This window comes from Ursus maritimus, unplaced genomic scaffold (genome assembly GCF_017311325.1).
Source record: "Ursus maritimus isolate PB19 unplaced genomic scaffold, ASM1731132v1 scaffold_6, whole genome shotgun sequence".
NCBI lineage: Eukaryota > Metazoa > Chordata > Mammalia > Carnivora > Ursidae > Ursus > Ursus maritimus.
In genome coordinates this window covers 34,537,329-34,553,634 of record NW_024426774.1, presented here as the reverse complement: position 1 = coordinate 34,553,634, position 16,306 = coordinate 34,537,329, and the positions used below count along the sequence as shown (strand labels likewise).

General features: G+C 36.8%; 1 protein-coding gene across 2 annotated transcripts in view; it reads left to right on the top strand.

The window, feature by feature from the left end:
- The window catches only part of NPHP1 (nephrocystin 1), a 60,267-nt gene that overhangs the window by 17,269 nt on the left and 26,692 nt on the right, over nucleotides 1-16,306 (top strand). The window contains exons 9-11 of one of the 2 annotated variants that reach the window (XM_040623178.1): nucleotides 733-817; nucleotides 2,155-2,249; nucleotides 3,777-3,905. In XM_040623178.1, the coding sequence (XP_040479112.1) occupies nucleotides 733-817; nucleotides 2,155-2,249; nucleotides 3,777-3,905 (309 nt within the window). Of the gene's footprint in view, nucleotides 1-729; nucleotides 818-2,154; nucleotides 2,250-3,776; nucleotides 3,906-16,306 lie in introns of both variants that reach the window. The other variant, XM_008700142.2, reaches the window with a different exon arrangement.

Below are 16,306 nucleotides of genomic sequence, written 5' to 3'. Positions count from 1 at the left end.
TGGTTTAATAAGCCTGTGCTCCAAGTAGTATTTCTCCTTAGGCCTTTCTGTAAGAAGAGTAGATTTGAGGGCTTGCAACTCTCTCTTATTGATTCTGCTTGAGTTGTCTACCATTTGGGTAAAGGCTGATGTTAAATTCAGTTAATACGAAAAATTCCAAAAAACTCAAAAAAAGTAAGAAATTATCCATATTTCTATCATTTAAAAGAGTGATGTAACAAAATGAAAATCCACTCCTTCCCTCCCATAACTAATCACCATTAATAGTTTAGTCAATATCCTTTCTGACCTTTTACCCTACTTATTGCTTACATGGACGTGCTCGTGTGTGTATGTGTGTGTATACACACATATACAAAAAAGCTATGAATTCTTCAGTGCATATCAGTTTCTGACGCTAACTCATCTGTTACGTGGCAGTACATCGTAGAGCAGGACCGGAGTAGAGACATTTTGATGAAAGATGCTGAGGAAGCACCTGGTCTGGACCACAGAGCTCTACCCACTGGGCACTGCAGGGGGCTTAGGTCCTTGGGAGAGCCTAGGATTCAGTGATGGATGGCATCCTCCAGAATTTGGGGTTAAATTGCTGTATTTGTCCACTAAAGTCTGCATGTTCATGTTTTCCTTTTCTGGATCATAGTTGCTAGAGTGATAAGAGAAAATATTATGAAGGTGAAGAAACATGAAAGAAAACAAGCAACTCAGTTTTGTCTTTACTGTCTTCAGCAGATCAACACCGTCGATGTGTTGACCACAATGGGAGCTATTCCTGCAGGGTTCAGGCCTTCCACGCTCTTCCAGCTTCTGGAGGAAGGTAACAGGTGTCTGTGAGCCACCACAAGCTTGTAGTTAAGCAGTCAGGTTTTACGTCTAATGTTATTGCTCTGGCCAGAGCAAGTTGTTTAAAAAGATGCTGAGTATCACATCTCTTCAGTGCTTGTCTATTACTTCATCTTTCCTGTGACAGTGAAGGAAGGATCCCTGATCCTGTTAGACGCTGGCCTGTTCACTGTGCTCTGGCTTCTAGCCCCTTGTTTTGTTACAAAAATATGACTCTTCTAATCATGAGCCCTTTTGTGTATCTTCAGCCCGCTCCCCCTTCCCCACACTGGCTCCTTCCCTCATCAGTATACCAGCATACCTGATACCTTTAAGACCCAGCTCCTCTCACCCTATCCCATGTTAGCCAAAGCCTCCCTTTCTCTCCTTTTCTTCACAGGAAGACTTTTCTGAAGAGTTATTATCCATTTGCATTTCTGTTTTCTTATTTGTTCTTGGATTTCTCTGTACTTACCAACATTTGTCCATAAGCTCGTTAAAGAGAAATAATGTTGGGGGAGGATCTCCTATATATATGCCCTGAGTTGTTGAGTTATCTGTGGAAGGGCTGCTTTGAGATTCCTCTGCTGAGAAGGCTCTTCTCAGCACCCCCTGAACGCCCATCTCCTTCTCATCCTTCGCATCCCAGGGGAAGTCCATCTTCCCAGAGATGCCTTCTTTGAGTAACACCCTTCCACTTGAGCACCCTTTATGGATATAAGTTAGTTTATAATTGTTTTATTCTCTCGTCTACTTATTTTTTTTTTAATTATTTCCCTCACTCAACTGTAAACTAATGAGGGCAGGGACTGCATTTCTCTGATTCACATATTATTTGCAGGTCCTACCAGAGGGCCTGGCACACAGTGAAAACTCGGAAATGATTTCTCAAATGAATAAATGATTTTGTAATCAGTATTCTTCATAACTAAAGTATGAGAAAACAGTATAATAATGGTTTTGTGTTAAGAAGTAAAATTAATAATTATATATTTTTCTAAAGAGTGTTTACACATTTTCTGTATTTTACAAAAATATTTGAAAGGATTGTCCTCATCACAGGGCACGTTACTGGCCTAGAAGTTTTTAAAATCTTTCTTAAATCTGCTTTAAGATCAGCTCTTATGTGCTTCTATCTTTACTTTTTCTACTGTTGTTCTTACCAGTAAACAAATCTCCATTGATACATATGTCTTAGAAAGCAAGTTCCTAGTAAGCAGGTTGACATCTTGGATGTCTGTTTCCTAAATTTGCCGCATAACATCATACATTTTTGGCTTTGAATTTCATTCCTTTCCTTGAAAGATAATAAAGGAAAAATTGTTTTTTCAGGGAATCAATTTCGAGCAAGTTACTTCTTACAGCCAAAGCTCACTCCTTCACAACTGGCCTTCAGCGATCTACTGTGGGATGCTAAAACAGGCACTGTGAGTATGGTTTCTATCAGCAAAATTATACCTTTCTGGATTTGGTTATGGTTGCAAGTATACAAATAGCATGTAAATTGATTAATGCATTCTAGAAAATTAAAAAATGGTTTCTGTATTTTAATTTTTAAACACTCAGTGATCTTTTCACTGCTAAGACAATGAAACTTGCTCTCTTCTCCCATTGTTACAAAGGAAGTAATACTAAGTATCTCTCTTACTCATTCCTTGCATCTGTAAAAAAGGGAATTATAATAATACTTCTTAACATAGGGTTATTATGAGAATTACATTAGAAGTGTGGAGGGCTTAGAACAATGTCTGGCACATGATAACTCAATAAATGTCAGCCAATATCAGTAGTAGTAGTAGCATTTTTTTTAATTAAGTGGAAATGAGGAAGTTGAAAGTCCTTTATGATTATACTTTTTTGGGGAGAGCTTAGAGTAAAAGATTCCTGGTATCCTCAGTACTTGAAGTAGGAAAAACTCTTGATATTTAATTCTACTCTCCTCCTTTTTAGCAGATTTGAACCACATTAGAGCACATCACTCCCCTTCCTGTTTATCTTCTGCCTTTTCTCCCTTCCTCTCTCAGAGCCTCAAGGGAAGAATAAGAGGACCCAGTGTGATCAGGTTTTGTGGGGAGAGGTGGTATAGAATTTTTCCCTCTGAACCTGAGCATAGCCTGGGACCTTCTTAGTATGAAGTATCTTTTATTGCAAGTCAGTAAAGATGTTGTATTTAGTCTGTTTGGTGTACTAGTACTTGAATAATGGCATTCAGTTTTATGAACTTGTACCCAGAGAGCTAAATATTCAGTTCTCATTTCTTAAATTGAAAGTGTTGACAAGCTGTTAGATATTGTCTTATTTTTTCAATGATATGGGGTCTTTAAATGAAAAGGCCAATGACCATAAAGCAGAATGTTAAGAGTTGAAGATGTTTTTAAATAGGAAACCAGAGTGCCAATTTATTCATTGACATTCTGAACTATACTTGTGAAGTAGAACGGAATAATCCTATCCAGTGATCAGTGCACTCTCCATCAAAACATCTGTGTAAGAAGCCAAGGAACAATGTAGGTAAATGCTTGGAATTAAAACAAGGAGGAGCCAGCTGGATAATATTAATGCTGGGTGTCATTGGTTATTACGCTCTGGTGACCTTCTACACTTACCCACATTATGTAAGAATGGACTGTAAGAATGAACCAGGAATGCAGTAATTCCATAGTCAGGTCATCCATTTTACCTAATTGTACTGACTGTTTTTTCATTATGATTTTTATGTATTTACCCCCCAAATGCAAATATTTCAAATATAAAGATTTATGGAAAATTTACCTAAGGTTTTTATTTTAAGTTGAGCAGACTATTGAAATTTTTCTTCTGTATATTTATGTGTACATTTTTTTCTTTCATCCTTTTTTATTCTATGTACATTTTAAGTATAAGAGATGCTTTGAAAATGAATTTGTCTTATAAGCTATAAAGTAAACCTTTTTTATAACTAATTTTCCTCTTAGATTAGGTCAAGACCAAGTCGTGTTTCATTCATTCTGACCCTCTGGAGCTGTAAAATGATTCCTCTTCCAGGAATGAGCATCCAGGTTCTCAGTAGACACGTACGCCTCTGTCTATTTGATGGTAATAAGGTGAGCTTACTGAAGAGTAAACCAGTTCACATCAGTCTGGAAAGATATTTTGTTAAAGCCACATAGTAAACATGTACTGCGTGGGGTATGTCTGTATCTTTGTCTCTCTCTCAATTTCTCTCTCTCTATGTATGTGTGTGTATACATATAAAATAATATGGGGTAGAATGCAAACCATAAGCGTTCTGATGACATAGGATTAATTCCTGGCTCTTTCAATTGCTAAATGCATGATGTTTATATATACATCAAGGTTAACTCCTCTGAAGCGTTAGATTTCTCACTTACAAAAAAGGTACTGATGCCTATCTTCTAGTATTATATATAGTTCAAGTCTTAAGTGTACAGAGTATTGCATTTTTGACAAATGTACATACCTGTATAACCAACACCCACATCAAGATATGGAGCATTACCAATACCTTAAAAAGTTTCTTTGTGTGTGTCCTTTTCCATTTTACTCCTCCCTGATTCCTAAGAGAATATTTTTTTACCTTGTACCAAACAAAGAATCTAAATGACTTTTAAAAAATTAATCGAGGGGCGCCTGGGTGGCTCAGTCATTAGGTGTCTGCCTTCAGCTCAGGGCGTGATTCCTGAGTTCTGGGATCGAGCCCCACATCAGGCTCCTCTGCTGGAGCCTGCTTCTTCTTCTCCCACTCCCCTGCTTGTGTTCCCTCTCTCGCTGGCTGTCCCTCTCTCTGTCAAATGAATAAATAAAAAATCTTTAAAAAACAAAAAACAAAAATTAATCAATTTGTTTGTGAGACACAGCTTAAATACAGTGCTTAGCTGGAAATTTGTAGCTTTAACTGAATAAACTAGACAAAAAGAAAGATTTAAAATCAGTGATCTAAATTACCAACTCAAGGGGCGCCTGGGTGGCACAGCAGTTAAGCGTCTGCCTTCGGCTCAGGGCGTGATCCCGGTGTTATGGGATCGAGCCCCACATCAGGCTCCTCTGCTATGAGCCTGCTTCTTCCTCTCCCACTCCCCCTGCTTGTGTTCCCTCTCTCGCTGACTGTCTCTATCTCTGTCAAATAAATAAATAAAATCTTAAAAAATAAAAAAAATAAAAAAAATAAAAATAAATTACCAACTCAAGAGTCTCGAAAAGGAAGAGCAAGTTAAACCAGAAGGAAGTAGAATGGAGGAAATATGAGAGATAAAAGTGAAATTTCATGGAAAAAAAAATAAACTTAAGTAAAACAAACCTAAATTAAAAATGCCAAAAAAGAGTAGAATTTAATGAAGAATTTAATAATAGAATAATAGAATTTAATAAAGAAAACAGATGAAAAAAAGAGAAAATCAAAAAAGGCAAAAGCTTACTCTTGGAAAAGATCAGTAAAATTGAAAAATGCCTAGTACACTGATAAAGAAATTTTAAAAAGAGAGAAAAAGAAAACAAATGATCAGTATCTGACATGAATTTGGAGATCTCACCACAGAGCCACAGACTTTAAAAGGATGATAAAAGGATATCAGAAACATCCTTATGCCAAAGAATTTGACAATGTAGATAGATAAATTCCTTTAAAAATCATAATTTACCAAAACTGACATAAGAAGAAATAGAAAAATTTTAACCTCTGTTAAAAAAAAATTGAAAATGTAATAAAAAATCTTCCAACAAAGAAAACTCTAGGCCTAGATGGTTTCACTGGTGAATTTCTCTAAACATTTAAGGGTGAAATAATAGCAATAGTACATAAACTATTCCAAAGAACAGATAAAGAGGAAACGCTTCCCAACTCATTTTATAAGGCCAGGAAAAATATGAATTCAAGACATTACAAGAAAGAGAAATTACAAGACCTTACAAGAAATTACAAGGAATACAAGTATTCCTCATGAATATTGACACTAAAATCCTAAACAAAATATTAGCAAATTGAATCTAGCCGTATATAAAAAGGATATCATAACTAATTGGAGTTTATTCCGGGAATTCAATTGTACACACCTCTGTAACCAACATTTAACACTTGAAAATAGATCATTGTAATTTGCCATGTTAACGGAACTAAAGTAGGAAAGTTATTTTATCATCTCAAAAGATATAGAAAAAAACACTTGACAAATTCCAACACCCATTCATGATTTTTAAAAAATTCTCAACAACTAGGAACAGAAGGGAATTCTTCAAATTGGTAAAGGGCAGTAAGAGAAAACTAAAGCTGACATCATCATACTTCCTGGTGAAATTTTGAATACTTTCCCCCTAAGATCAGGAACAGATCAGGGATGTCCAAGAAATAGAAAGATAATTGGCAGAACACTTGGACGACACTTAAACAAATATATAAAAATATATTTTAAAAATATATGAAATATATTAAAAATATAAAAAATATAAATATATAAATAAATATATATAAAAAACCAAGAGACATAAAAAGATATATATAACATATAAGAAGTCCTCAGGGAGGGGCGCCTGGGTAGCGCAGTCGTTAGGCGTCTGCCTTCGGCTCAGGGCGTGATCCCAGCGTTCCGGGATCGAGTCCCACATCAGGCTCCTCTGCTGGGAGCCTGCTTCTTCCTCTCCCACTCCCCCTGCTTGTGTTCCCTCTCTCGCTGGCTGTCTATCTCTGTCAAATAAATAAATAAAAAATCTTTAAAAAAAAAAATGTCCTCAGGGAAATGCAAGTTAAACCCCAGTGAGAGAGATCCAACTATATGCTATGTATAAGAAACCCACCTTAAATATAATAAATATAGGCAGATTAAAAGGAGAGGGATGAAAAAGGTAGACCATTCAAAAAGATAGTAATATTCAGAACAAGGGAAATTACCAGGAATAAAGAGACACATTACATGATTAAAAAAGACAATTCACCAAGAGGACATAATAATCCTAAATATGTATATACCTAATATTAGAGCTTCAAAATACATGAAGTAAAACTTGATGGAACTGAAAGGAGAAACAGGCAAAGCCACAGTTAGAGTTGAAAACTTTTAACACTTCTCTCTTAGTAATCTGTGGGACAACCAGACAGAAAATTAGTAAGTATATAAAAGAACTGAATTAACACCATCAACAAACTGGATCTAATAGACATTTGTACAACAGTTCGCCCAAAAATAGTAAAATACTCATTCTTTCAAGTGCATGTGGAACATTCGCCAAGAGAGATGGCCCTGAATAAATTTAAAAGAATTGCAATCATACATTGAATGGTCTTTGATTACATGGAATTAAATTCGAAACCAGTCACAGAAAGATAACTGAAAAAAATCCTTAAATAATTGGAAATTAATGGATTAAAAGGAAGTGTCGAGGGAAATTAGAAAATAATTGGAACTGAACAAAAAATGAAAAGGTGCCACATAATTTGTGGGATGTTGATAAAGCATTGCTCAGAGGGAAATTTATAAAATTTGATAGTCTCAAATTGATAGTCTAAGCTCCCTCCTGAGAAGGCGATGCTTGGGTTGAGATCTAGGGATGAATAAGCCTTAAGAGGGTGAAGGGAAAAGGGAAGTGTGAACCTAGCCAAAGGAGCCACACAGGCAAAGGCCTTAGTCGGAAAGGACTTGGGGAAGACCAGTTGGCCAAGTGGAGAAAACAAGAAGTATAGGATTGAAATGGGAGCCGTCAAGAAGGAACACAGTGTAAGACACTGTAAGCCATGATGTAAGGGAGTTTTGTCTTTATCTTAAAAACAGGGAAAGTCCTTGGAGGAAGTGATATAGTTTAGATTTATGCTTTAGGAATATCTCTGGCTCTTCTTTGGAGATGAATTAGAGGGGGGCCAGAAGAGACATGAGTAGACCATTTAGGGGCTATGGCACAGTGTGGTGGTCAAAAGGCAGCAACGTCGCCTCCAAAAAAAACAAAATCTGGAGCCATTTGCCCCAGATTAACCCTGGTTCCACCAGCTCGGTGTAAGACACTGACCAAATTACTTGGCCTTGCTCTCTCTCCCCTTTGTCATCTAGCACACATCTCTTGGGGTCCATGTGAGGATGAAATCAGTTAATGTAACCGGTAAAGCACTTAGAACATACATAGAACATGTTAAGTGTGGCTAGATGAGATGTGAGGCTAACAACTTAGACTAGGGAAGTGGAGATGGAGATGAGAACTATGGCCAGAAGGATATGTAGACCATAAAAACCACAATTTGGTGATGGCTTAGAAATGGTGGGTGAGGAAGAATGGGGTGTCAAACATGACCCGCATTTTCGGTGGATGGTGGTGACATTCAGTGAAATAGGGAGCATTGAGAGCCGATCTGGCCTGGAAGAGTTTGTGGGTTTAGCTTTGCTCATGCTGAGTATACTTCCAGCTCCCAGTGCCTTTCTTTCTTTCTGTACTTGTGCCATTGTAGTGATCCTCCCTCATTTCTACACACCCTGTACAAAGCCAGTGCCACTAAGAAGCCAGTAGGTGTCATCAGTGACCAAGAAAAGATGAATTGCCTTCTTGGCTGAGATCTGGTTTAATACTTCTTCACTTTACTTCTCCCTGTTCTCATATATGAGATCCTGAAGATCGGAATTTTATTTAAATAACACATCAGAATAATAGAAGTGACTCATTTCAAAACAAAAGAAGTGAATTTATGTAACTAATTTATGTCCAATTTCCAACCGACAAGTTTTAGAAGATATTTAATAGTTACACAAATATTCATTGCTATTTGTTTAAGAGTGCTTCCCTAATTACAAATAAAAAGCATTATTATTAAAACTGTACATACACCGAAAACCATATCACACAGTATGATATTTACTTCAGCAATCAAGCATAATTTAGAAAACTCAAGAGAAAATCTGTTGTATTTACCCTTATTTTTACTCTTTTCATTGTTCTTCCTTCCTTCCTGATGTTCAAAGATCATATCCTTTCTGTTTAGAGAATTCCTTTTAAGCATTCTTTCTGTTGGCTACAAATTCTCTTCATCTTTCTTTATCCAAGAACGTCTGTTTCCCCTTCATTCCTGAAGGATATTTTCACTAGATACAGAATTCTGGTTTGGCTTTTTTTTTTTTTTTAAGCACTTGAGAAATTATTCCACTTCCCTCTGTGGTTTCTTTCTCTTTTTTATTTTATTTTATTTATTTATTTAACAGAGAGAAAGACAGCCAGCCAGCGAGAGAGGGAACACAAGCAGGGGGAGTGGGAGAGGGAGAAGCAGGCTTCCGGCTGAGCAGGGAGCCTGATGTGGGGCTCGATCGCAGGACCCTGGAATCACACCCTGAGCCGAAGGCAGACGCTTAACGACTGAGCCACCCAGGCGCCCCTCCCTCTGTGGTTTCTGATGGGAAATCCACTGTCGCTAGAATTGGTGTTCCCTTATTGGTGTTATTTCTCACTATTTTCAAGATGTGTGTTTACTTTTTGTACTTGTCCTTGGGCATGGATTTCTTGGATTTATCCTGCTTAAGGTTTACTCAGCTTCTTGAACTAGGTTTGTGCCCTTTGCCAAATTTGGGGATATGTTAGCCATTGTTTTCTTGAATACTTTTCTAGCTCCAGACTCTTTTCTAGAACTCTGATGACATGAATATGAGATCTTTTGTTATAATCCCACTGAGGCTCCGTTTATTTTTTTCCATTGATCTTATCTTAGTTCAGAGACATAATTTCTGTTTTCCTATCTTCAAGTTCACCGATTCTTTTCTCTCTTCTTTATTCATCATTTGAGTCTGTGCAGTGAGTTGTGTGCGGTTGTGCACATGTGTGTTTTTTACTGTGGTTATCATATTTTTCAGTTCTAGAATTTCCACTAGGTTCTTCATTTTATCTTCGATTTCTTTGTTGAGACTTCCTTATTTCTTTCTTGACACTTTATATTTCTTTCTGTATTTTAAATTTGTTTCAGACACGTGGGTAGTTGCTTACTGAAGTATTTTTTGGCGTCTGCTTTAAAATGCTTGTCAGATAGTTCCAACATTTGTGTCATCTTAGTGTTGGTGTCTATTGATTGTCTTTTCTCATTCAATTTGAGATTTTCCTGATTTGTGGTATGATGAGTGGTTTTTTATTGTATCTTGGACATTTTGGGTGTTAGGAGTTTCTGGATCTTATTTTAACTTCCATTTTAGCAGGCCTCTGACACCGTGCTGTCAAGGGAAGGTGGCACCACCTCACTACTACTACTGGGGGGACAGTGTGCTTCCTGACTTGGGGGCCCTAATATAAGTTCAGGCTCCTCACAAGGCCTCCATTGACAGCACTCACTGTGTCATTCCTCAGGACCTATGACCCCTAGCCAGTCTACTTTCCTGTTTCCATGTTGGGCATTACATATAAAGTAAAAATAAGGCTTGTTTCATTATATGAAATTTTACATCAAAAAAAGTGAGGGATACCTGGGTAGCTCAGTCGGTTGGGCACCTGCCTTTGGCTCAGGTCATGATCCCAGGGTCCTGGGATTGAGTCCCACATTGGGCTCCTTGCTCAGTGGGGAACCTCCTTCTCCCTGTGCCTGCTGTTCCCCCTGCTTGTGCTCGCTCTCTCTCTGACAAGTAAATAAATAAAATCTTAAAAAAAAAAAAAAAAAGTGAACTCGAGTTAATGATATGCATGCTAATTTAGGGAGAAGTTTACTAATGTCTGCAGGTTTGCAGTGCATCAAAAAATGAGATGGGGAAGCCTGGGTGGCTCAGTTAGTTAAATGTCCAACTCTTGATTTCAGCTCAGGTCCTGAGGTTGTGGGTTCAGGCCCCATGTTGGGCTCCAGCCTCCTTAAATAAATAAATAAATAAATAAATAAATAAATAAATAAATGGCTAGATGATAGATGATAGATGTGATAAAACAAGTATAGTAAAATGTTAATGGTAGATTCTAGGTGATGAGTATATGGGGGTTCACTATGTTTCTTTTAACTTGTCTGATATGTTTGACACATTTCCGAATCACCCTTTTGAAAAATAAATTGAAAACCCTTAAATACTCACTAAGAAATAATACATCAACTAATTACCCATCTGTTTTGCCAATAATAAGAGAAAGAGAACACAAGCCTAAATCTCACATTTAGAATCTTTCTTATCTTGGGACATTATAATTTTCCAATTTGTTTACTTGTTTCCTTTTATTTCTATTTTATACTCCATCTTATTTTTATTGGAATTAGCAGTATTTTTTAAAATATGAACTATTTCAAATATATAGCAGTGTGCAAAGAATGGCATAACAAACACCCATGGCCTTATTACCTAGTTCTGTTGAAGCCCCCAGTTTGTAATATGTACTCTGACTTCTAAAGCAAAAAATAAGTGCTTTCTGCTCAATTTTTCTGTAAGCTTAAGACTTCTCTTTAAAAATAGTCTATTATTTTAAAAATAAATGCTGCAAGTATGATTGAAGCCCCCCAGAATGCCCCTCCCACATCCTATTGCTTTCCTCAAACCTCCATATGGGTAACCCCTATCCTGAATTTTATTTTATTAATTTATACAGCTTAATTTTTAGTATTCCCATGCTTTATAAAATGATATCATATCCTTGTACCCTTGCAACTTTCTTTTTTCCCCTCAACATTATGCTTTTGAGATTTATCCAAGTTGATGGATTCTGCTCTTGGCATTCTTTTTAACTATTGAAAAGTATTTCATTATATGGATATACCACAGTTTATCCATTATTCTCTTGAACATTTTTACTATTACAGTCTTTCAGTGAACATTCTCATACATGTTTATGTCACGTGAGACAAGTCTAGAATATATATAAGTGAACTTGGGAGTAGATTGCTGGATGGTGGATTGCCATGTGAGATAACACCAAATTACTCTCCAAAGTTCTTCCAGGTAGTACAGTCACTAGCCCTGTATGACAGTCCTGTTTCTCCACATCTAACAACTGATATTACCTTACCGATGTTTCGGTTATGAAACAGAATCTTTTCGTAGTCTTGGTTTTCATTGCCCTGATATGTAGTGTGTTTTTAAATGTCTTTTTGTCTGTTTATTAGCCAATCAGATTTCCATCATTCTGAATTGTGGATCATGTCTTTTGCTCATTTTTCTTTTTGATTTTTATAAATTTAAATTTTTCATTCGGATTTTCAAGCTTCGTATAACTCAATATAACATAATATTATGTTACATATATAATTGATTTGTAATTCTTTTTTTTTTAAGATTTTATTTTTTATTTATTTGAAGAGATAGAGACAGCCAGCGAGAGAGGGAACACAAGCAGAGGGAGTGGGAGAGGAAGAAGCAGGCTCATAGCAGAGGAGCCTGATGTGGGGCTCGATCCCATAACGCCGGGATCACGCCCTGAGCTGAAGGCAGACGTTTAACGACTGCGCCACCCAGGCGCCCCTGAAATTATGACTTTAAAAGGTAATAAAACAGGGACACCAGGGTGGCTCAGTCAGTTAAGCGTCTTACTCTTGATTTCAACTCAGGTCATGATCTCACAGTTATGAGATGGAGTCCCATGTTGGGCTCTGTGCTAGGTGTGGGGTCTGCTTAAGATTCTCTCTGTCCCTTCCCCTCTCACTCCTCCCCCCACTCCCTTCCAAATAGATAGATAGATAGATAAGTAAAATTAAAATTAAATGGTAAAACATGAAGTCAGAGTGGTAATTGATTGACATAGTTATTTCCAATCTGCCTTTGCCTTTTCATTTAAAAATCTGATTTTTTTTTTTAAAGATTTTATTTATTTATTCGACAGAGATAGAGACAGCCAGCGAGAGAGGGAACACAAGCAGGGGGAGTGGGAGAGGAAGAAGCAGGCTCATAGTGGAAGAGCCTGATGTGGGGCTCGATCCCATAATGCCGGGATCACGCCCTGAGCCGAAGGCAGACGCTTAACTGCTGCGCCACCCAGGCGCCCCTAAAAATCTGATTTTTATTATGAAACTTTTCGAACATTCACAGAAGTAGGGAGAATAGTATAATTCTCAAGATTTTGCTGTACTGGGTGTTCTATCCCCAATGTTTTTCTTCATTTTTTAATAAATAAAATAAAATAATAATAATAAATAAATAAAAATGTTGTAATGAAAACTTTTGACATTTCATTTTACTCCTGCATATATGTATCAACATTTATGCATGTATAAACATATAAACATTTTCTTACATAGCCACCATTGTCACACCCTGCAATACAAGAATCATTCCATGTTTCCATCTAATACCCAATCCATCTTCAGATTTCCCTGTTATTTAAAAAATTTTCTCTTTTTTTTTAAAGATTTTTTTATTTATTCATTTGAGAGAGAGATCAAGAGCATGGGCAGTGGGGAGGGTAAGAAGGAGAGGGAGAAGCAGACTCCCCACTGAGCAGAATGCCCGACATAGGGCTTGACATGGGGCTCGATCCCAGGACCCTGGGTTCACGACCTGAGCTGAAGGCAGACGCTTAACTGACAGAGCCACCCAGGGTCCCCTAAATTTTTAATCTAATTTAAGTGATTTAAGGTTAAATTTAAATAGTTACATGTGTCCAGTGGCTACTATATTGGGTAGTACAGTTCTGGAAGATTTCTCTGTTAACTTCTTTATATTATCATTAACATGTTTCTCTATTTACCTTCCCCCTGCCTTCTTATTTCCTGAAGATGAGCTAGTTTTGGTAGCTATAATGAACTGGAATCTTTTTCCTCTTATGTTTTCTAATTGGTTATGATTGATGAGAAAGCTATTGTCGTTTGGAAATTTATCTTGTATCCCAAAAATTTACTGAAATTATTATTTCTAATACCTTTAAAATACAACGTTACTTACTTTTTGTGAGTCTCAGATTTTTTGTGTATACATTTGTACTACCTGCAAATAAAGACAGTTTTGTCTCTCCCATTTTTATACCTCATGTCCTTTTGCTATCTTACTTGTTTGGCCAGGGACTACCAGAAGGCACTGCCTTGTTTTCTTCCTGATATAGATGTGAATTCATCTGAAGATTCACCGATGGAATGTTTGTTACAAGTTGTTGATAGGTACTCTTTCTTAGGTTAATTCTCTTTTGCTCCAAGTTCTCATATTTACAAGTGAATGTTGAATTTTAGCAAATTATTTTCTGCATCTATTGAGATGGTCATTTGATTTTTTCCTTTAATTTGTTGATGTGTTGTACCACAATAACAGATTTTCTGATACTGAGACATCCTTTTATTCCTGGGATAAGCTCTCCTTAATCATAAACTTTTTATTTTGTTTAAAAAGAAAACATCGCCAAATTAGGTTCACTAGTATTTATTTGGGATTTTTGCATTACTATTCTTAAGTAAAATAGGCTTACAACTTTTTTGTATTGTCTATATCTGGATTGAGTAAATAATATTAGGCGAGCCTCATTTATTATAGTACCCATATATTTAGACTTATTTCCCTTGTGTGGGTCTATTTTCTGCTTATCATCTTTTTTCTTTGCTTTTTTCATTTCTGTCATCTGTTAAAATATTGTTGTCTGTGTTCCGTTTTTTTCTACTTTTGATTTAGAATCTATAGATTATATTAACATTATTTAAGTGGTTACCCTTTCAATTTTTAACATACCTACTTAGCTATAAATTATTCTTATTAATCTAAAATTATCCTGTGTTTCTGTCTTCCTCCTTACTACATCAAATATACTAACATGCTTTAGTTACCTACTGAATACCCTGCCCCCATCTTTTTATTGTTGTCCAGAAGTAAATCTGGCTTTTTTTAAAGCAATTAATATTTAATTACATATACCAACATATTTTGTTCATTTCAATCCTCAAGGGTTGTTTCTTGTGTTGTTAGTATTTGATTTCTTCATGTATCTTTATTTATTTATTTTTTTTAATTTTACTTATTTATTCGACAGAGATAGAGACAGCCAGCGAGAGAGGGAACACAAGCAGGAGGAGTGGGAGAGGAAGAAGCAGGCTCATAGCAGAGGAGCCTGATGTGGGGCTCGATCCCACAACGCCAGGATCACGCCCTGAGCCGAAGGCAGACGCTTAACTGCTGTGCCACCCAGGCGCCCCTCTTCATGTATCTTTAGAGGCACATTTTATGTGAAAGTTATATTACTCTCTTTTCCCTCCTACCTAATAGTGTTGTGGTTGGTACCACCAGCACCACCATTGCCAAATCATAACCAGATTTTATAGTGGAGTTTAGCATTCTTAATCTAAGATTCATTAAAGGCCCAGTTATCGCCTTGGTTCTGAACCAGATGTCATGCCTTCATCTTTCTTCTCCTACCTGCTTAGGTTCATTACCTCCTATGAGGGGGAAGGTTAGCCACCACTTCTTTTTCACTTACTGGCTTCAAGCAGTAGGGCTGTCTCTTGTCTGTCATGTACTGAGAACTGTTAGCCTCTGTAACAGGCAAAGCCAGCTCCTTGCCATCACATCCTGCTTCTAGATTCAGAGCCCTGGAGACCCCCGATTTTACTCTCACCCTCTTCACAGCTTTTCCCTTTTATCTGCGTGTGGTCCATTGAAATATTCATCTTACTTTTGTGTCCCACTCTATCTTTTTAACGATCACTCCTTTATGTTTGGAGCAGAGCAGCTGTGTTAAAGCATAAATTCGGCATGCTATCTTGAGTGGAAGTCCTCATGTATTCTTAATGCAGTTTACTAAGTGGAAGTCTCTAAACTTTTTGAATCCTTGATTACCTCATCCTTTGTGTTCTGGTTTTATGCAGAGAACTGAAAGATTCTGAGCCAATCATTCACCCTCTCTAGCTGCAGTTTTCTCAAATGTATGATGAGGTATTTGGGCTAAGTCCTCTTTAGCTCTCACAGTCCGTAAATCAAGAAAGATATAAAATTATCAAGCAGAAGAAGTTACTCCTGAATCAAAATCAGGATTCTCCAGGTTGGAAAGATAAAAGCAGAGATAGTGCGAGATCTCAATTTCAATGATTGCAAAGGACTTTTTGGTTATTAGAAGTGAGAAAGATTTCTTGAAAAACTAAGAGGAACCTTAGAGTAGATAAGATGCAGTCTTATGTTGAACACCAGGTAATAATCAAAACGAGTTTGTACTCCAAGAGTCCAGGCTGAGAATATATATTATTTTAGGAAGAGTTTAAGTAAATTCCTATATATTAGTTGTTGAAAGAAATGTGGACTTTTCTCTTTTGGAAAACAACTCAGCTACCCAAAAGGTAATCCTAGTTGCCTACCAACAGGGACACAGATGGCAGTGAATGGAATCTGACCTCATAGGAGTTGTTTGGGATAGTTTCTCATTATTTTTAAGGCTTAGTTTTAAAAGTGCTGTACTAAAATATTGTTATCTAAGATAAAAAACTCAGGGGCACCTGGCTGTCTTAGTCAGAGGAGTGTGCAACTCTTGATCTTGGGGTCATGAGTTCAAGCCTCATTAGGTGTTAAGATTACTTAAAATAAATAAATAAACTTTAAAAAATAAAATAAAAATTTTATGTTTTCTATTTCTTTGGAAGATGTCAATTTTAGCCATAACTTTATAG